The sequence below is a fragment of the Larus michahellis genome, chromosome 2, assembly GCF_964199755.1.
Source record: "Larus michahellis chromosome 2, bLarMic1.1, whole genome shotgun sequence".
Lineage (NCBI taxonomy): Eukaryota > Metazoa > Chordata > Aves > Charadriiformes > Laridae > Larus > Larus michahellis.
In genome coordinates, this window is record NC_133897.1 from 28269139 (window position 1) to 28291070 (window position 21932).

The 21932-nt window shown below is 42.6% G+C and overlaps 1 protein-coding gene across 9 annotated transcripts in view; it reads left to right on the plus strand.

The window, feature by feature from the left end:
• DYNC1I1 (dynein cytoplasmic 1 intermediate chain 1) overlaps positions 1-21932 on the plus strand; it is a 196355-nt gene that overhangs the window by 147905 nt on the left and 26518 nt on the right. For all 9 annotated transcript variants that reach the window (XM_074574716.1, XM_074574721.1, XM_074574719.1 and 6 more), the window contains 3 exons: positions 1115-1228; positions 4066-4199; positions 6863-7007. In XM_074574716.1, the coding sequence (XP_074430817.1) occupies positions 1115-1228; positions 4066-4199; positions 6863-7007 (393 nt within the window). The remainder of the gene's footprint in view (positions 1-1114; positions 1229-4065; positions 4200-6862; positions 7008-21932) is intronic.

Consider the following 21932-nt stretch of genomic DNA (forward strand, 5'->3'; position numbering starts at 1 on the left):
AAGATTTCTGCCTTTCCCTGCCGACTGGGTAGGTGACTGGATCTTAAAGCAGTCTAAAATAAGTGGTAGTTCTGCCATTCCTTTCAGCAGGAGCAAATGCTAGGTTTCTAACCATACATGGAGTTGGCTTAGAAGCTCTATAGGGGTCTCTTGTAAGTTTGGTCCTATTTTTCTTAAAGTAAGGAAAGTATTAGTGAAAAGCACCTTTTTTTTCCTGGAGACACGGGTCTTCTATTCATCAGCAAAAGAGGCGTACAAATACAATTTTTCTTTGCTTGACTTGTGTATATGGCTTACCCTTAATTCAGCAGTATCATTTGTACTGGTCAAAGGAAATTAAATCTTATTGTTCAGTCTGACTGATTTTTCACTCTGGAGATTGCTGAATGTGAACCATCCCTCATATGTCACCATCAGATATCAGATGACACTTCAGGCTCAAAATGTTACCAGGTTCCTTGGAAAAGGAAAAGGCCAAGTTTCATTATTGCATACTAAGTGGAACTCAGCCTCCATGGAATGACTATACTATGGTGAACCAGGTGTAACACCCCAAATTTAGTCACTCCACACTTAGAATGACAGATCTAAAAGGGTATATTGGCCAGTGCTGGAGAACACTGACGGACTTGTTCACGTTTTTCTACTGGAGTACATTTGCAAATATTTAGCATGCAAGCCAAATTCTGGAAAAGTTCGAGTTTTATGCAGCTGTTTTCTTGAATAAAGTTTTCATTTTGATTCCATTTGGACTATTTGCCTCTTTCTGCTGGTTATTTTCAGTGTCAAAAGCCATCAGTAGAATGATACATGTCCCCGTGGGTGAAATCTCATCCACATAATTCAGTATTTTCACAGCATTACTCAGCTGGGTTGTTTTATTATGAGGAAAATGAAACTTTGAAAACATTTCCACATCCATAATGTACCTCTTAAAATTTAAATTAAAAAAAATATCACAAAACAATTCCTATCTGGCAAAAGCCGAGTCCTGTATTTTCCAGGCATTATGTGACTACTTAATCATTCTTTAAAATAACATTAGGAAAAGGTATTAGGAATTTGTGAAGATGTCAGAATGGCTCTCTGATTTCCAGTGTTAATGTGTTTTCAGCATCCTGTCTATTGTGTGAATGTAGTTGGAACCCAGAACGCGCACAATCTCATTACCGTCTCTACGGATGGCAAAATGTGCTCCTGGAGCCTGGACATGCTCTCAACTCCACAGGTGGGTTTGTTTTCACCTATACAGGAGAAAAAGCACCTTCGGTAAAGCAAGATACCTGCTTAATGGAACGTAGCTCCTAAAAGCCAAACCCTCACGTCCTATACAAACTAAAACCCATGGATGCACTTGAAAGAGTACAGCTCGCTTCCAGCAGTCTCTGCTAAGAGCCAAAACCCATTTCCTTTACCACAAATCATGTAATTATTGTAATACGTTAATACATAGGTCAGTTTCAAGTGAAAATGAAATAATACATTTTAAAGCACGGTAATTACAGAAGTCGCCTGTGGTATAAATTGTACTTACTCTACAGCATTGTTTAACAAATATGGACTAGATTGCACTGCTGCTGAACACACCCTAGGCACTACGGGTTTCCAAGGCACACAGTCAGAAAGCTTACTTTGCTGCCTGCCTTCAGTAGCCAAAGAAAAAAAACAATGCAGATCAAAAGTTTTAGGACTAATTCCCCCCACTCTGGACTGTTTGCTACTATTGTCTCTCTAACCCCCCTCATCCTCTTCTTTCTATCAGTAAATGAAAGGAAATCCAGGCAAATTGTCCAAACCACTAGTGATTATAATAATGGAAACTAAACAAAGAATCTGATGCTGAAAAAGGTCTATGGAAAGCATCTTTTAAGTGTTATCTTCTGGAGTAGCACACCGTCTATTCCAATCCATCACTCATTTTTTATACATAATTTCTTAGGGAAAAAAAAATATTATTTTTGCTAAGCATCATGGGATCTGATCTTGTTTCAAAATACTGCATAGAAACTCTTCTGAATGATTCCATTAATCATCCATTAATTATGCATTAATGTGCAATTACTATTGAATTATTTGCTTTTCAGTGTTGACACAAGAAGTGGGACACCTCCATCCTAACCTTAGCCATCTGAAAGTTACATCCATGTCAAGTCTAAGTTAATGATTTGAGTTCCCTTTACAGTTAATGTAGAGAAAGACTGGGCAGTTCTGGAGGACAACTCATCCCATCCCAGCGTGAAATGCCATTGCAGATACCCTGGGGTATAGAACTGTCAAATCTTAGTATGCAGGGGGCTTCTGGAAGTCATCCCCTCTAATGCCCTACTCAGAGTGAGGCCAACTTCAAAGTTAGATCATGTTGCTCATGCTCATCTGAGGCAACAATATGGGTCTGGTAGTTGTGTCCTGGGACTATGAAAAACCAGTGCTCTTCTGGAATAGAAATGGAGGCATCTAAAATGGCCAACATCTATGTTTAGGCACCCAAATCCCTTCTCTAGTTTCTCACTTAAACATCAAGAAGATGAATCCCACCCTTATGTGTTCACTTACTGGAATACTACATTCTGAAGCAGAGATTTGTGAACATCTCCGTTTCAGTACTTCATCACTCAGATGGAATTTCCCAGCTCCAAAACTGGCTTTCATCAAGGATGGGAACACACCCCACATTACACTGAAGTTTGGCGCATGGTTCATGGTGATCTAGGAAAGAAAGGCACAGGACTTGACGTCAAGCTACATGCCATAGCTTTAAATTGGGAGGAGCAGAGTGTTGCTGATGTGTGTCAGTCTGAAACTTTCTGAAGACACAGAACCAGAGCACTCGTGTACAGCCATGGTGTAGGTGCTGGGAGGAGAGAGTCCACCACGGTATCTGGCCGTGTCTCCACAGAAAGACTAAATGATGATCTCAACCCAGAAGATTTTCACAGAAATATATGGTCCACAGGTGCTCTGCCAATGTGTTTTCCAGGTCTTGTTTTGCCTTTTTAATAGAACCAACTGTATTTCAAAGAAAAGTATAAATCAAGCAAAAGTATTTCCCTATGGATTTGCAGCCCTCTCCTCTCACAGGGACGTCCACTTTCTTTAGCTACAGCAAAACGCCTTTCTGAGAAAAACACTACAGGCTTTGGCCCTAGAAGCTTAGCAGCTTAGGCATTTTAAACATAGAAAACATACCCACTTAAATAGCTAAAAATGAAAATTGCTAAATCATTCAGCCCCTTTGTGGATCTTGGGTTACATCATTTAGGCTGAACAACCAAAAAGTTTAGAGTTGAGCAAAATCTGTTCAAAGCATATGCATCTTGCAACGGCCACAAACTGTTCATGCTGGTTGTACTTGCAATAGCAAAAATGGGCATGCTGATTTACTTTGAAATATAGCTAGCAAATAAAAAAAGAAAATATGCTTGCTAGTTTTAGCTTGATGGTGGAGTCTAGAGGGAATGTTTATGGTTACCTCAGAAAAATCCCTGAAAAACAATGCTTAGAATAGTGGTAGTGGCAGGACCCCAACTTTTTAATTTTGTTCTGCAAAGGGTCAAATGGCACAGTCTGATAAATGCCTCAGGTGCACACAATATTACACGTCATGACAAACAACGGATTTCAAAAATGTTTGTAAATAGAAGGGTATTGCATGTTTTATTAGAGCCTGGGGCTGGCAAGTGTAACCATTAATGTATTATCTTTAGTTTCTGCACCATTAGATTTTAAATTCTCACCTGTCATCTCTGCCTGATGTAGGATGATGTAGCAAAGACCAGTGCTTTGCAGCCACTCTCAAACGTGTGACAGACACAGGCGGGGATGGCAGGAGCAGTGCATCCTAGTTTGTGACATTGCGTATTTGTGACATTGCACCTTCTCGCAACATCCTATATAGAAACTAAAGTCTTGTGGCTGGGTCAAATGATTTCTTCTTCCTCTCCTGCTACCCTGTGTAACACTTAGAAATGAATTAGGAAAAAAACAAAAAACAAACCAAAACCAAAAATACCCGCTCAAACAAAAGGACAACTGCAGAATAGTAATAACAAAGACCCGTTTTTGTAGGAGAGCATGGAGCTGGTGTACAATAAGTCCAAACCAGTGGCAGTTACAGGAATGGCTTTCCCAACCGGAGATGTCAATAACTTTGTCGTTGGCAGTGAAGAGGGAACAGTCTACACAGCCTGTCGTCATGGAAGGTGATGTTCAACATTTTGTACTTAAATGACATTGTGTACCTGTATTGGTGTGAGGTAGCCAAGTGTGTGTGAAGAGTGTTTCATGTTTTTTCTCTTGGATCCATGGTGTCTGTACTACTTTGCACGACTAGGATAGGAGTCGTCTGACTTTCAGCATCTGTGCTACAGCCTGTAGTCCTGGGGTAGCTGCCCCAGGCTCCCTATGTACTGGGTGGGGAGCAATGACTGCTATTAGGGTTTGATTACCTTCTTTACCTTTTTCAGACATCTCCCTGAAGGAGATGACTGGGACCTAAGAAATGCCTCTTTCTCACCCATGAGGTGAGACAGAGGTCTAGACAGCTAGCTGAGATGTAGGTATCTACGTCTGGGCAGGTTGAATCAGGCCCTAGGAGACAGTGTTGTTGCAGGGTAATCAGGCCTAAACCACTCATAAGAGATGGTAATCCACTTTATTTTTTACCATCCTCAGCTCCGTCTTCAGTCTCCTTGGGCGTATATCAGAGAAAAGCCACCACAGGCACATGTGCATGTAAGAGACAGAGCACGCGTGTCCCGATGCGTGGCCATCCAGCGCCGGGTATTCCCGCGCAGCTCTGCAGGCTGCATCTGCACAGCCAGGCTAGAACCCTGCTGGCCTCCGCTCTTTGGTGGGCAGTTTGGACGTGCCCACCCTCTTCAGGAGGGCGGGAGGGTTTTGTTGTACAGCCAGAAGACAGAGCACACCGTTTGCCCTCAGTCTGGGCTGCTGCCTGGTTTATTTGCCAACACGGACGTAGCCGCTGTGTGCTTGGCTGACCCGCTCCCAGGACGGGTACCCTCTGCTCTCTCCCACACGGTGGGCGTATCCCTTCCTCGCATAACCCGGGCTGGAGTTTAATACTGCAAGTTCCTTATTTTGCACCCTATAAATCTGCAGGTTGCTAGCGTGCTCTGTTAGCTTCTGGTAGTATTTTCATCCTCTGGGATGCTTGAAAGGCTTTTGTAGAGAACAAACTTTTTTCATTCATAGATTTAAAGCTCAACCCACACTTCAGTAGTTTGCAATATTCTCTGAATTCATATTTTATTGTATTCTGTGTTTCTGTTGATGAAATAGACATTGATACACTGGTTTAAGATTGTAGGGCTTCTCTTACACATTCCTAATTTGGTGTAAATACTGTTTTACATATATTTTGTTCAATATATTTTTTATTTTTAAATATTTTTATTTTAGCCTGATGGCTGACAGTATTGCAAAATTATATCTATTTAGGCATTATACTGGTAGGCTGCGTGGCAGCTGATGGTTTGAATTAGTCTTGGGCTGCTAGGATAAATGAAGCATGCCCAAGGGCATTTCTCAGTTCTGATCTTTCAGATATGTCTGGTTTGTCCCTCACAACAGCGGGAAGGTGCCAGACCCTCTTGTTAGCCCACCTTTTTAGCAAACCTTCTGCTGACCATCGAAAAATGCCCTTCTTTTCCTCTCATGCCTGTCTTTTTCCTAGAGCTCTTTGCTGTCATCCCCATTTTATTTCCAGAGGGTCCTGTGTCCTTCAGCCCGGCACAGTGGAGAGCCAAATGTTATTCTGGAAAAAGGTGTGTCAAAGCACAGCAGATACACAAGGTGTTCTCAACATTTCAGAACTCCCCTTATCCCGCCAACTACATGGCAGACAGATGGGCATAAAATCAGAGGTGTAATTTGTACCCAGCACTGCAGAGGCACCGCAGAACTCAGCCCCGGCTCCAGCACGTGCTGCGAGGGCTGGCAGGGGAGCCTAAGGAAGGCTACACTGTCATGGTCAACAGGAGAGGTGAGAGGACACCATGCTAGCAATACAAGGGACCAATTTCCTCCAGTGCAGCTCCTCATCTCTTTGGGTATGCTGTATTCACACTGGCACAGGGCCGGCAGCCTTGTCAGCTGTGCCAATTTTTAATGTATTTTCTTCCATCAGCTATTTTTCTATAATGTAACTAAAAGGGTAATTTCATGACTCCCCTTTCTGTATACACTGTGAGACGGGACTGACAACTGATCTGGTGTCATTTGCTTCCAGGAAGAAGAAAACTGCGCACATTCTCTCTTACACAGCCTTGTATTTTTCCTTCCTAATAGCTATTCTAGCCTCAGGCCGATGAAATGCACATCTCCCCTTGTTCAAAGTAATGACTGTGTGATACCTGATCACAGGAAGAGTTCCTTCGCTTTTTGTGAAAAAGGATTTGCTTCCTAGTGACTTGATTGATTGCTGTGGAAAGTTATTTTAGGTATTTAAGAGAAAAAGAATTGCTCGTGATAAGTCATTAACATATTTGCATTTTTATTTTAATGGTTATTCCTTGTGATAATAGCTTACTCGGAGGCATATGCTATAGTATAATTATAATTTTGAATTATTTTATAATTATACATAAATGTTATTTCAAGCTACAGTAGTAGACAGTGTATGTAAAAGTGAGTAAGGCAAGTTCTCAGAAGTAAGAGAAAGTCTCCCTGTGCTGGATCCTGAGCATTAATTGTGCCCCAGCAGTAAAGCTCTGCAGGCAAAGGTCTTCCTGAAGGGAGAGAGATTTACAGATTGAATGGAACTTTAAAAGGAAACAGGAACCTAAGAGTAAAGAAAAATTATGTTAAATCACTCTCTGAATGCAAATGTCTCTTCTTCCTGCAGTAAAGCTGGCATTGGTGAAATTTTTGAAGGCCACCAAGGACCCGTCACAGGAATCAATTGTCACATGGCAGTGGGTCCAATTGACTTTTCCCATCTCTTTGTCACATCATCATTTGACTGGACAGTCAAGTTGTGGACCACAAAGGTGAGAAATCTGAGCTGGGATGAGATGGGTAATGCTACTTATGAAAATGCCTTTGTCATAACTTTTTCAATATAGTCTGTATCAAGTCCTAAGAGTTAATTAATTGAAAGGCTGTGCTTAGAATAAGCGTAGTGATAAAATTATAAGTAAAATATATACCTAGTGTAACTGTGTCAACCATATTTGCCCTGGAGCATACCCTGCCCTTTAAAGGTAGCTTCAGCTGGCTGGCACTTCAGTATTAACCCTAGTGATGAGCAATTTCACTAGCAAGGAGGTATCTTGCACTGCAAGTCATCAAACGATCCATCCAGCACTCCCTGTGCAGGCTAATACTATGCACCATGGTGCTAGAGCAGCAGAAACACTTTCGTCTGATGAAGCAATAGGGGAAGCACATGTAAGACTTAATGCAAGCAATATCAGTCCTGAAATTCATTGCTGTAGGAGTCCGTAATAGCCAAAAAGTATAAATTGTCCCAATAACATTAGACACTGCTGGCTGTAAGCGGGGAGGAAATACATGCTGGAACTCACGTTCATGACCACTGTGGATACGCTGCTGACTACTTTATGGACATGTCACCGTGACGTGACTTCTTACAGGGAGAGCACTGATTACACAATCCTGTGAAGCTTTAAAACCCCAACACCCTTTAGAACGGTATGAATAGAGGGGAATGATAGCATGAGTAAAAACTGTGAGACAGACTAAACAGACCAACCTGTTTCATTGTACAGGCTGAGTAAAACAGGAGAATGAGAGGGAAAATCCTAATTATGTAAGTCATCTGAACAGTTATTTTTGTCATGCACCAGAGTAGAGAACTGCCTTCCAAAGGCCAGGCTTTTGTCTTAACCATGGTTTTATGCCTGCATTTGGTTCACATCTTGAGCTGCACCCATCATAGTTCCAGTACTGGAAGTTGACCCCAGTCAGGAAGTTTCTCAGTGTGTGTTCCTCCAAGACATCAGGCTTTAGAGATGCTGGGACAGATGCACAGCAAATGTAGATACAAAAGTGATCAGAAGGGTTCATGTGACAGCCTTGTGCTGGAAACAGAAGCACAGTTACCTAGATAGTAATTTGAAACAGCCTCCATAGTAGCTTCACAATGCATTTGTTGATGGCGTGATCCAATATGCGTGCTAATTCACAGGGATCTTTTCCTAATCAACAGTGACCACAGCTGATGGTTTTGTCTTGAGCATTACATTTTAGGAAACTCATTATAAGAAAGGTGCATGATTTACCTAATTCACATGTAACCATATACAGCTGTGGACCCAGCCTTAACCGATGCAGAATTGGTCCTGGAGAGTGGTCGTGGGCAGCCTGGAATGGGTCTGGGATGGGTCCTAGGCGGTAAACGTTAGAAAGGGCTGCAGGATAACCAAGTGATGGAGAGCTTAGGTGTTTAGCTGGTTGGGGCTGGCTAGGGTGTTTGGTGTCTGAGATGAGGGAGTCCTGGACGGTGGTAACTGGCGGCAAGGGAATATTGGAGGGTTTAAGTTGAAGCTGAGGAAGGGGAAAAGAATTTGTGGGGACTGTGGGGAAGATGAAAGGCAGGTACTGAATTCCACACATACGTGTCCAGAAAAGTATAGGATAAGTATCTGACCCTCAGCTTGAGGATGAATATGGCAATAAGGGTCTTATCCATCTGCAGATTAAATTAAATTATATTAAGGGATAATAAGGCCTGCTTTTTATTTTAAACTCCTGGGATTTTACAAGTTAGCAGTAACACTAACGCAGCATATTTTGGGCACAAAGACACTGCAGTTAGCAGTACACAGTTATCCTTGTGGAAGAATTCAGTGCCAAAATGGTTAGGTCAGATTCTGTTCAATACAGTCAGTTTTCAAAGAACCAAACCATTTACATTTCTAATATCTATCAAGCTGTGGCTTGATTATCAAGAGGGGCTTCCTGAGAAAGCTGTTTGACCTAGCTGATGTGAGCTGTGACGTGCATGTGACACACCACAGCACCACTTGGAGCTGGAAGCCGCGTTGCTGTATTGGATCACTTCTTTCCTTCTGGAGCAGGTTTGAGCATCAGCAGCCCCAAGCTGCTGCACTGCCAGCCACTGCCCTGTGAACACATCCTCTGAGACACTGGACAAGTTCTTGAACGGTGATGAATGTTTTCTTTTTCTTCCAATTTGACTCCAGCAGAAGTTTCTTTCCATACTGTCTGGATGGAAGTTTCTTTCCATACAGCTCTTGGCTGGAGCTATTACATATTTAGGGCTTTCTTTGTTCAGTTCCCATAGTCAGGGCCCGATCAATCGGCCAGCTTTGAATAAACTCATCAGCATGTTTGATTCTCTGAAAAAGGTAGTGGATTGATACAAAGCATTGAGTGCTACTGCTGGTTTATGAGAGTTTACTCAGAATTGGTTTATTCCTTTGGTTTCTTATTTGTAAATTTAATCTCTCTATGATAGCAATGCTGTACTGCTTTCCTGCTTCTACCAGTGTTGTCTACTTAATCCTGTGCACATTATCCTCTTTGGTCATGAAATTCAATTCCTTTCTGTTTCACAGGTTCAGAGTCAATGACCAATTGTAAAGTGAACCATAAAAGCTCTGTGTTTATATTGTCTATTGATGTTGTCTAGCACCCTGGGGTGCTTACAAGAAAGGCACTTTCATAGCAGGCATTTGACTGATGGATTGAAAGCACCATATCTCTTAAAAACTCTGGCCTGACATTTTATAATCTGTTTTTGTGGTTAACACATTTTCTATCCAAAGGCAGTACAGCCAGGTAACTGGGAATAAAGTTTTCACTAACTGAAGAATGAAGGTTTTGTAGATAGCACTAATACAAGGTTCATATCATCACCCGTCACATTAGCCAATAATTAGATCCTTGAGTGAATAGTAAGCAACCAGAAGCAACAGGAAAAAAAAAAAAGAAGTTGCAAAGATAGTCTGCCTAATAGCCAGGGCATTACTTGGTTCCCAGTGAAGTCAATAGGGCTTTCAACTTGAATTCATGTTACACCATGTGAGCAAGTCTTGGATGCAGCGCTGTCAAAGGGAAGTTCTGATGTGAAGTGTCTGCGGAACTCTGCCCTTAATTAGGTATTGTCTGTAATGTTTTGAAGAGGTAAAGTGCTAAGTGAAAATGCTAAGTGTTGTTAATTAATTAAGCACTAATCCTCATGAACAAATAGCATGAGGTTAAATAATGAAATGTAAGTATTGTTATTACTACAGCAATTGCCATTTGGAGTGCGAACTTTTAGATATTGTGTCAAGGGACAGGAGCGACTCTGGAATTGTTAAAGCATAGCAAAGCATAGGCTAGTTTCAGCTAAAGCCTAGAAGATGGCTTGTTTGCTGCTGAGGGAGCTACTAAAGATCTGCATAGAGAGTTGAATTTTGGTAGCTCTTTCATCCTTCATATGTCTCCTTTATCTCTTATCCTTCCATTGAGGGGAGGTGCTAATGACTGTGTTTTTCTCCTCTTGCATCCATGGCTAAGTCGTGCTCAGATGGGCAGTTGACTAGAAGAGAGACTGGAAAAATAGTAACAGCATTGCTGTATGCCCATCCATGCTTATCTCCCTCTTTGCCTAATGTTTAAGTAATGGCGGTGAGTGCCATACTCAGAAGAAGGAACAGAGGTGAGTAAACTGGTAGTAGGACCACCACATAACCATTAGCAAGGACTAATTGAGCCAGAGGATATGTGCGCCTTGAGTGATAGACTACCTACTTTTGTGTCCCTGTTCAGTTTTGCCTTACTAACATGTGCATCAATGGTAGCTCCTTCCTACTCCCTCTCCTTTGTCTTCTCTTTCTTATGCTCTTCACATGATGCTCATCTTTTTTTGGTGTCCTGTGTTGTTTCAGACTGCAGTCTGTTGTGCTTTTTGAGAAATCACATTTCAAAAAGCAAAAATTCACATTTTTATGCTACATGCCTTTCTGTACCTTCAATATTTTATGCCCATCTGTTTGCTGATTATCTTGGTAAGACCCAGTCCTCCTGACTCTTGGAGTTAATTTTTTTACCTTGCACTTTCATACCTTCGTATTAGCTCATAACTTCAAACTCCACTGGTTTTAATTTGGTCTAGAGGTTGAATGATGTCTCCTCAGAGGTCAAGCTGAAGTCTATCACTAGAACAATACAAAGAAGCATGTGGTGGTGGTGGTGGTGTTGCTAAAGATACCTCTACCCCCTCAGTCCCTTTCCCCAAAAGCCTGGCTGGTAGCATCTGATAGGATGAACTTGATAAACCAAACTTACTGTGATGGAAAATGGTGTAGCAGAATGAATCAGAGCACTACATGATTGTGTGGATCAGTCACTAAGAAAACAATGCACTCACAAATGGGCAATTTTGAATGTTTACTAAAATAACAGGGTCAGGTCATCACTTTTATTTTTTTAAATTAAGGACTGACTTACCATTTTTTACAAACACCACGTATCAAGATACCTGGTTACTGGCTCAGATTTTTTTCTAGTATAATTTCAATCACCTTAAGTGGGTGAGTGAGAGCCTCTTGTGTTATAGATAGCATTGCCTGAAGTTAAAAATCCAAATAGAAGTGTAGTCAGACATAGAGTCATGATAAAAGGACAGTAAACGTATTGAACTATTACAACTTGGTGAATTCTCCCTCATGAAAACTGTTTAACTGTAATTGGAAATGCCAGAGTCAGTGACTTGATTTAGTGAGGCCCCATGGCAGGTGATTAGAGTGGATCGCAGATTAGAGACACCGATGTTAGTAGGTAATGATATATAGCACTTCCCTGCCTTATGGAAGATGTTCCTATTCCAGTGAACACGCAGTTATTTATGAAGAGTGTAGGAGCTCCACGAGAGTATCCTGTAGGCCCGTGGTTTGGGCACCAAGCCACACTGCAAAGGTCTGCCTGAGTAGGACTGGAACATGTGTCTTCCCTAAGGGGAGGAAATGCTGTGATGATCTTGCCATTTTGCTCCGAGCTGTATCTTGTGCCTATGAACATCTCTGGTTTCACAGAAAGCAGGATCTTCTCAGAGTAAAGCTTTGATTTTAATGTGCTGACGCTTCCTGAAGAAAACCAGTTTTGTCCACTTGGGGCCAGCCCTACTTCTCCAGTTTGTGGCAGGATCAGACTGGTCTCCAGCAGTAAAATGGACTGGTGAAATGCAGAGGTTACTCATGTGCCTTATCTTGCATACACTTAAGCGTAGATGAGAGCTGGACTTAGCAAAATTTAGGGAGTATCACTACTTTCAGTCTTGAACCTGTTCATTCTTAATGTTATTCTCTAAGCTTTCCTAAATCCTTCAGTCTTCTCACATTAGCACATGAAGCATTTTAGATGACTCTTACTACATATGAAGTTTGATGCTCCTGGATCCTTTATCATTTTGGGCTTCCATACTTCGGTTTCTTATGCAGACATTGGAAAAAAGAAATTGCAACGCATACATCAGACATCTCTTGGAGCTACCACCATTACTTCCCACCACTGACTATACAGGAGCCCAAGTCTGGCAAATAATCAGTTGTTGTAGCTTTTGATGGCTTTCTTGCATCTGGACAGCCTCAGGTTGTATCTAAACTAGCAGATGTGGCGGCTCATCTGAGCTCCTGGATCTGTCTTTTTATTCTGGCTTCTCCCAAACCACTACCAGGAAGGAATCAGCCTCTTTATCCCACGGCACACACACAGAGTGTGTACCTTGATTCTGCAGCCAGAAAAGCTGATACAAGCAGAAGAAAGCCAGAGTGTGCTCTAACCAGATGCTAAACCAAACTATAGGGGTGTCAGGACCTCTGGCTTTCTGCACCTACGAGCCCACTGAATCTGGATGCAACCTGCATCTGTCTCTGGTGCCGTGGTGGGTGATCTCAAAAGGGCCCAGAGAGTTTAGGGAGGCATAAGGAATAACATCAAGAAGAAAAAGAGGAAAAGAAACAATATGTGCTATGTGGGAGACCAAAACTTCAGTCTATTTTGGGAGTAGGTGGACTGAATAAAGACAGTTCTGCCTAGTTTCTTGTCTCCATTAAATCTTTTACTAATTCCTCCCTCCCATTGATTTTGGTGGGGCTCAACCATCTAGCTCAGGGGATGATTTAACCCCTCTTATTTTGGATACCTGGCTAGAACTGTCCCCCTCACTGCTGCATCACAACACGGAACTCCTTCTTGACTCTGTTCATAAGGCAATCACCTTCCTTTGACAACACTTCATTTCCAGTGCAGGCTTTTCTCTTTGATAAAAGCAATTAAAATGATTAATCTGATTAATCAGTGTCCAAATGCTAATTTTGTCTGATTATAGGGAAAGACAAAGGGTGATAAAATAGCGTGCTGGATTTCATGGAAATGGTCTCTTTGTGGTGTGAGTTCAGAATTTTGAGTTTTGTCCAAAAACAAGGCAATGAATGAATTTGCTTCAGCGCTCACTTTCTGTCAAAAGGCCAAGCTGACTTGGAGAAGAGGGTGGAGTTGCCTGTTCAGACAGGATTTTTTTAGTTTTTGCCCTTTACCTCTGGAGACAGAGGTCTGGCTCTCATCCAGCTGCACAAAAAAGAAGATTATGGTATTTTCTAGGTAATTTTAAAGAGCAAAACCAAAGTGAAGTCAGGTGGCTTGAAATCAGCCCCAAGTTCTTCACATGAAATATTTCTCATGATTTTGGTTTTCAGTGTAGCCATATTTGAAAAGCGATAGGAAAATATTCTTCAGCTGGCCGACATACTTCATTTACTCACGCGAACCATGCTGCTGGTTTGTGAAACATTTCGTAAAGAATGGCATGCACACACACATAAAAATAAAACAGTCATCTAAAATACCGAGGCTGTTCTGAAAAACTCACTGGGCTAAACTCTATTTCAGAAAACCTGAATACAAATCCAGCTGTAAAGTGGATCCAGTGAAAGCTTTATTTGCACATGGAAAGCAGAATTGGATTTCTGGAGCTCATATAATCTTGTACAAAACAAAGTCGTGATTCCTTTTTTCCCCCTGAAATCAAAATGCAAACCTCCCACTGACTGTTCTGTTGCAGAATTACACTGGAGGATCAGGCTTGCATGTAATAGTGAAACATTTCAGGAAAATTATCGATATATAAAGTCCAGGAAATTTTCTCCCACCTGCTCCTTGCAAGCCATCCTTTCTCTGCTATGTGAGAGACTTTTGTCATCAGTAAGAAAAAAGGAAGCGTATTCAAAATCCTACAAGATGGAGTTCTCTTCAATAATAATTAGCCTCAAAATCATTGCTTGCTGACCCATGAAAGCTCTGTGGGCATCCTGGTGGCAGCAGCTACAAATACTAATCTTGACTGTTTGGCAGACGGTGCTGTAACATCAGCCCGCGTCAGCTGTCCTGCAACATTCCCCATGCTCCTGCCTGTACTTCCTGGCAGCTGGAATCGCAGCAGCAGAGTCACTTGAAAGCCTAGTAATTCGCCAACTCCACATGCAATTCTGGGCCAGGTACCCTGTCATGAAGCGGCATTTTCGATTAAAAAGAAAAACTGAATTTTCAGGGGCCTCATACTGAATGTTCCTGTCAGAGTCACAGGGGTGGGAAACAACCCCCTGAAACCACAGCTACATTATCTCGCTCCCCTCCTCGCCTCGCAATTTGAGCTAAACTACCTCTCTTTAACACCTTGAGGCCTGAAGCAGGGAGACCGGTCTCATTGACTCCAACAGGAGCAGGCTCAGGACGTAAGTGCACGCCTGCTGGTGCGTCTCCTGCATGACGGGAGCTGCATGACGGGAGAGCACCAGCACAGTGATCTAGCTTCTCCCAAAGCATCCCACTCACTCTCCAGCTCTGCTTCCAGATCCCGCCTATGTGGGATATAAACAGGGAGTGACAACTGGAGGTAGAAGACTAAATCCGACCTTCTTCAGTGTTTCACTCTGTTCAGCGTTTCCATCTGACCAGGATCTGGTGATTCTTCTGGCAGTCTAGGAAAACCATACCCGGCTTATATTTCTCAGCAAGTCCCCTGAATGCTTCTCTGCAAAAAATCCAGGAATATAGTAATATAAAGGTTATGAGCTACAGAAACTGTGAATCAGTTTGCTAGGCAGGGGCAATACGACTTTCTATAGTGTTTTGAGATTTTTTAAAAGAAGAATTTGAGCCATCTTTAGAAGGAGGTAGAAAATCCAAAAGAAAATGATAGTATTTCTAAAGAAATCTCGTGACTGAAATGCATAGTAGGATAGAAAGAAGTGCTGGCTTGTTTAAAGCATGTTTTAAATAAGAGGTGGAAAACTTGATTAACATTTAGCGATGAAGTCAGCAATCCAAGGAAATACAGAACAAATGGCAAATACCTGTACAGGCTTCTCCACTGTTGCCATTCCTACATCCAGCTTGGTGTGGGCGAGTGAAACAGAAGGTATTAAACCTCCAGCAGTGGAAACCTGTAGGCACAACTCTTGCAAGTGTGGAGTAAGAGGGGCCCCAGACTGGGAATGAAGCTGGATGATCTAAAACAAGTATACACCAGTCTGGCCAGTATGAGCTGGGGGGAAAAGTGAGCTGGGGAGCACTGTCCTCCGTGGTGCCTCACTATAACCCAGTCTGCACATCAGCTTCTTCATTAAATCCTTCTTAAGCCTGTTCTGTAGAATTTCAAGGCCTTACATACCTTCTGATGTTTGTAAAGTTCATCTGTGGCAAGCAGATATCTTATTATTAATTCATTTAAATTTACATTCAACATCAAGTAATACACATTTCTATCAAACTCACTGAAAATAGTTCCTCAGCTAATATGCACCGGTGAAAAGGAATGCCATGCTTTCTGCTTTGTGTCCTCAAAAAATAAAAAGGTCTTTTTCCATTGAGTAAGTGGAAAAGCAGGGTAGAAGAGAGCTGGAAGACCAAAGCGAACAACTGAAGTCTAGCAGCACAGCCTGAAGGTGTCGCATCTCTGCAGAGGACTTAAAACGGTTAAGGAGGATTAACCAAATAAGCAGTTTACCTGTGAGTGTAGCTTCCAGGCTATCTCCACAGACCCCGAGAGCTCTGCTGTCTGACTTTCTGATGCTCCTGAAAGTCAGGTGATGTCTGACTTCCCAGGTTCTTTTATTTTTTTCCTCCATGCCACAGTATGAGACGTTAAGATCGGTTCTCATTAAAACCGCCTGTGCCAATCATCAGACCGTTTTTCCTTTGCTTCCTTCTTGTATGCTCACCCGTGACGCTTTGACTTTGAAGGAAACCACAAAAATGTAATCATCATGTTATCTCCAGACTTGGTCTGTTCTCAGAGCCCCTTTCCTTTCAGTTTCACCCTTCGTCCCCTCCTCCATCTATAATAATTCCCACATGTTTATGCAAAAATATTGGACTTTCTTTTATTATTGGCAATTAAGAGAGGCAACAGTTTCAGCATCTCTGCAAGAACAATAATGTCTAAAAGTGAACAGTTTTCTGCCTTGACTTTCTGCAACTTTCAGGATGCCAAAAATCAATCAGCATAGTAATACTATAGTACTTAAATAAAACAGGGCTGTGAAGAGTTTAGGGATCACTTCCACACTCAGTTCTTTCCCCCTGTTGTTACTGAATCTAAAAATGAAGCCTGATCCCTTGCCCAAAAATGCAGATTCAGTGACCTAATAATCATCTGACAGTGAGATAACACAACATGTATGCAGGTCATAGCCCAGTGAAATGTCCGTTGAGCCCCAAAGGCTCATCTGTGAATCAGCACTGAATCTCACTGCCAGAAGGAATTTAAAGACACATAAAGTTACTCATGCAACTCAATTTAGGGCACCTCAGTTAGCCAGTGACATTGGGTGGCAAAAGCTGAAGAGCATAAACATCCCCCTTTTGTTTTCCCATTGCCATCCTTGAAGGTCTGGCTAGTCCTGGAAAAGGTGGAGCAGACTGCAAGTTGTGAGTTGTATAGTATCAAGGTCTGTGAGATAATGATACCCTTCAGGGAGAATGCAGACAGGCTTTGCTGAGCCATCAGTGATGTACCTGTAACAGGCGCCTCTGATTTATGGCACCTCGTAACAGTTCCTGGGATTGCTGTAGCTTTTAAAAGGTAGCATAATCTGAACTAAGTGCCATAAGTATAGCATTAAAGTAGAAACTATTGGATTATTCTAAATTATCATAACTATTAGAAAACGGATTTGGGAGAAACATGGCAGTCCAGAACTGGCAAAATTCCCATGGAGATCAATCAGTCTGAATAAAAACCAGGGCCTCGTTGACTCCATACAAATTAGAGAACATGAAGGCTTACAAGAGTAGTAGAGCCTTAGACACAGCGGAGGATTTACTCCCCACCACAAGAGGTATGCACAAGTAATCCCAGACAGCTAACAGCTGGTGTCCCAGGAAGGAGACCATTGAAGGACGAAAGGTCAAGACCAGGGTAAAGCTGATTTGAGGAGTATTCGCCTCAAAATTCCCAGCAGCTTTTAGTTTCTGCCTATATTGTCTGCACCTCTTGGGTTGGCCTGGCTAACTGTCAGGGTAAGAAAGGAAAAGATGAGCCTGGATTCAGCAAAGCAGTAAGATGTCTCTCTCAAGGTGGAGAAGACTGGGCCTAGCAGCTAGGGTCTACAAAACAGTGAAAAGAGCCCCGATCCTAACCTGTGTGGAAGTCCCATGCCTTATGTCCTGTCCCAGTTTCTTTTGCATCCCTCTGATCAGTGTGATGCCGTAACACTTGCGTTAAATAAAGACAGCAGGGTTTCACTTCCCTGTGTGTTATATATGCTGGAGGAGATGTCTTCCTTTGACACCATTTTGTAGGTTTTCTGGGTTTTTTTAAAGAATAAAGGGTATTTATACAATATTTGGTCCTATGGGGCCAAATTCATAGAATCATAGAATGGTTTGGGTTGGAAGGGACCTTAAAGATCATCTAGTTCCAACCCTCTATTTCTGGGTTTGTTCAAGGGCCAGAAATGAGAGCAGCACCTCTGCTCAGGACCGCTCTGCCTCGTCTCTTTCCAAGTGCCCGAGAGCCAGAGGTTGAGCCTAAACAAACACATCAGCTTGTTTGGAAAGTTTCTATGCCAAGGACTAATGAATCTGTCATATTTGCTGCACACCTAGAAAAATTAACACCTAGAAAAACTTACAATACTGCACAACACTCATGGCTGCTGTTAATACAGCCTGAGCCAGAAGTGCAGATTTGGCTTATTGTCTTTAGAATGGAAGACAATGGAGTGGAAAGAAAGAAAGAAAGGGAGACAACCAACAGAGTATGTGGTGTCACCATACATCTCTACTGCTGAAGGTACGGTCTAGGGAAGAACCTTTAGGTGGAGCTGACACCCACACAAACGGTGCCAACTCTGTAAAATGCTCCTTTCATGAAAGAGGCAAAGCCAATAGCTTTTTCCATGGCTTTTCAGAAGTCAGATGCTAGTTAAAACCTGTGGATATGTATACATTCCTTTATATGGATAATTAGCTACTTTATGTGTGGCGCCTCCTGGATTAAAGAAAATTCTTCTATGCAAATAAGAAGTGGAATAGACTGGTCAAATTTATATGTGGAAAAAAAAGACCTCTTTTATAGAAATATGTAGTATTTATTTAGGTGAGTTTCTTATTTCATGGACAAGTGCTAATTCCTAGACAGCTCCCATGTATTTAAAATGTTCCCTCTGCATTGTTCTTTTAAACAATGCCCATATGCAAACACTGAGGATGAACAATAGGTTATGACGACATGCTTAAATAAATGAGACAAAACCACGTGTCTTGGAATTGGCTTTTTCACTTTTCCCACTAAATACTCAAATCCTGTCCCATTGAAATCAATGGCAAAACTCCATTGATTCAGTAGGGACACATTTTCACCCCAAACTCCCTTTTTCAGTAATAAGTAGATTTGGCCCAAGTTTGTCTGAAGATACTGCTTTAAACTATTTCTTCTGCTCTATTGAATAACAGAGTGGGTTGATATTTAAGAATGAAAGCTCATCAAGTTTAAATTTCAGTTGTTTTATAATAATAGCCATATGTTAGTTACAGATTGTGTAAGTCTGAAGTTTGGGTAATTTAAAACTGCTTTAAAGTGACCTTTACATGGTTCCACATTTCAACATTCTCTAAAAGCGGTCGGTATCGGTCCTTACTCATAAATCCTTACATTAAAAGAATCTGCAGGCCTGGGCCCTTAGTTAGCAGGCTTACAGTAAGGAAGCCCTGCAAACATTTACATACACACTTAGCCTTCAAATCGAGCCTGCACAATGAAATCAACATAACTGCTCTCAGTGGGCAAAATCAGACCAGGATAAAATGTCAGCTTTTAAGGAAGGTCACTCGCTCTTACTACTGAAGACAGGATGCTAAGCAAGAGCCTGGTGCAGTTGTTAGGTTCTTCTCTAGTTAGAGGGTGTGGGATGATAAGATATAGCATAGGAAATACTTTATTCTTCCCCATTGAAGGCGATTCAAGCTGGGAGGGCAGATATACTTGGGAGCACTGCGAAGGCTGTAGCTCAGCTCCACCACCACTGCCTGGTGGTGCCAGACTGTGGGCCTTTCTCCCTGTTTCTCCAACCACACTGCAGTTGATCTTGCCTTTTGCTTGGGCTACTCACATGGCTGCAATTTCTTATTCCCTTACAGTGCTCCACTCCCTATTCATCTCTGTCCATTTGTGTGTCATTCCTTGCATGTCTGAGATCTTTCTCAAAAGCCGTATTATTCCTGTTGTCCAGATTTTCCCACTGACTTCCTATCTAACTATTTCCACTGTTATGGTAAAAGAAATGCACACTGCATATCTGCTATGCTTTTCACCTCAAATACCAGCACTCCAACAGTGTTTTTATTTTGCTAACAGGGAAACTGAGGCACATCAGCTAACGCTATTTGCCAGAGACTACACAGCACGTAAACAGCAGGAGACAGATTAGAACCAAATCTCCTGACCCTTCCTTCTAATGCCTTGGTCTTTAGGCATGAATTGGAAAATAATCTGGCAGAACTAAAAAGTGCATTAAAAAAGTGTCACACTCAAAATAAGATGAAAACAGGTTTTGATATGTTGACAAGAAGGAAATGCTGATTGAAATCTGCCCTGGATTGACTGATATCTTAATAGTCCTCTTACTTCTGTGGAATTTTGTTAGTTCTCCCATGACATTGAATGTTAAAGTGCTATATGCGTGGCACATTTCCCATGAATAAGAAAAATACCAGCCACCCAGCAGATGACCAGATTCCCTTTCGCTTCAGTATACTGTTGCGTTCATTTTTCCAGCATTTAAACAGTTGATGTATTTAAACCTAAATTAGGTGTTCTCAGTGAAAATACAGAATATAGCAGATAGACGTTGTGGGTGTGTATGGCCCACTCTAAATACTGTTTTCCAGCTCACCGCTGTAAGGATTCACTTTGAAATTTCCTATGAAATACCTTTGCTACTTCAAAAGCTTGGTCTTCATTTGGCCCTCACCCCTGCAAATGCTTTAGCACAGGCATGTAAGTAATTCCATTAACACGTGTAAGTAACTCCACTGGTACTGATAATATACTAAGCAGATACATATGTGTTTGGAGAACAAGACCTTGTTTAGGTAAGAAAATATTCTTGTGATATTTTTCCTTTTCGTTTGCAAAACTCCAGCTTTGGAAAAGAAATAAAAATGTATAAATTTGAGGTAATAAGCTCAACTCTAATTTCATTTTATTGTCACGCAAAACAAAATCTTTGCTATTCTTAGGAAATGCACAAAAAGCCACTAGGCCAGTTATGAAAACTGGGGACCTGATCCTGTAAATCATTCAAAGAGTCTTTCATTAATTCAAGTAGAGGGAAAACTAGCCTATAGAATCAATCGCTTTGTATTTCTAGGTTTTTTTCAAAAGACAAAGGCTTGTATAGGGATGTATGGGGATAGGCATGCGGGTGCACACGCGTCCACTTGCTGAGCCGTGACATCCGACGAAGCACCACGTAGTGCAGGAGGAGCAAAGCTAGAACTGGCCAGGACCCAGGTGTAAGCAGAGATTAAACCGACTGCTTTATTGCTCTAAACTAATAATATACAAGGGAAAAGTGATATAATAATCGTGATCAGTCGTTCTGCTTTGGGAAAAAATAATGCATGGGTTATGCAATGCGTTGAGGGGTTCCCGATATTGTGCCTTTCGAGGGATGAAGGGGGGTGCATTCTGGAGGGACCTGACCCAGGTATTCTACAGACGTGCCTTCGGAATGACAGTAGCACCTTCGGCGATGGTTTACTGCTGGCAGAAGCCTCCGTGGGAGGCCGGCGGGGGCTGCGGGCCCTCGTCCCGCCGTGTCCCGCTTGCGGGGGGGAGGGCGGCGGGAGGCAGCTGGCGGCGGAGGGAGGGAAAGAGGGAGGGAGACAAGGAGGGAGACCCTCCGAGAAGCCCCATTGTTTAGATTTCTGTCACAAGCCGTGAGAATACTTAATTCCTTTCATCTCTGGAGTTTTCATTATCATTCAAATTTCATTTTCCATTAATTGATCGGGGATTAGCGAAGCCATTACGAAAAGAAAAAAAAGAAAAAAAAATTTAGACGAGCCCGACGCGATGAATAATTCATGGAGGACAATTAACGCTTTATTCCCGGTGTACTTCCGAACTTCCCTCCGACTTCCTGCGGGGAGATGACAGCCTCCGCCGGCGGCCCGCGCCGGGCCGGGCCGTGGACCCGCCGCCCCGCGGGGGTCGCCGCGGGCGGTCTCCGGTCCCGCCGCTAGGTGGCAGGCGCCGCCCGCGGTGCGCGGAGGGGCGCGGAGGGCCCCGCGGCTCCCCGCCGCTCTCACGATCCTTATCGGGGGCGACCGCAAGCGCGGTTGGCCCGGGCGGGCGCGGCGGTGCCCGCCTGCCTCCCGCATCCCCCCCGCTCCTCCGCCGCCCCGGAGCGGGAGAGACCGCGGGCGCTCCCCCCGCG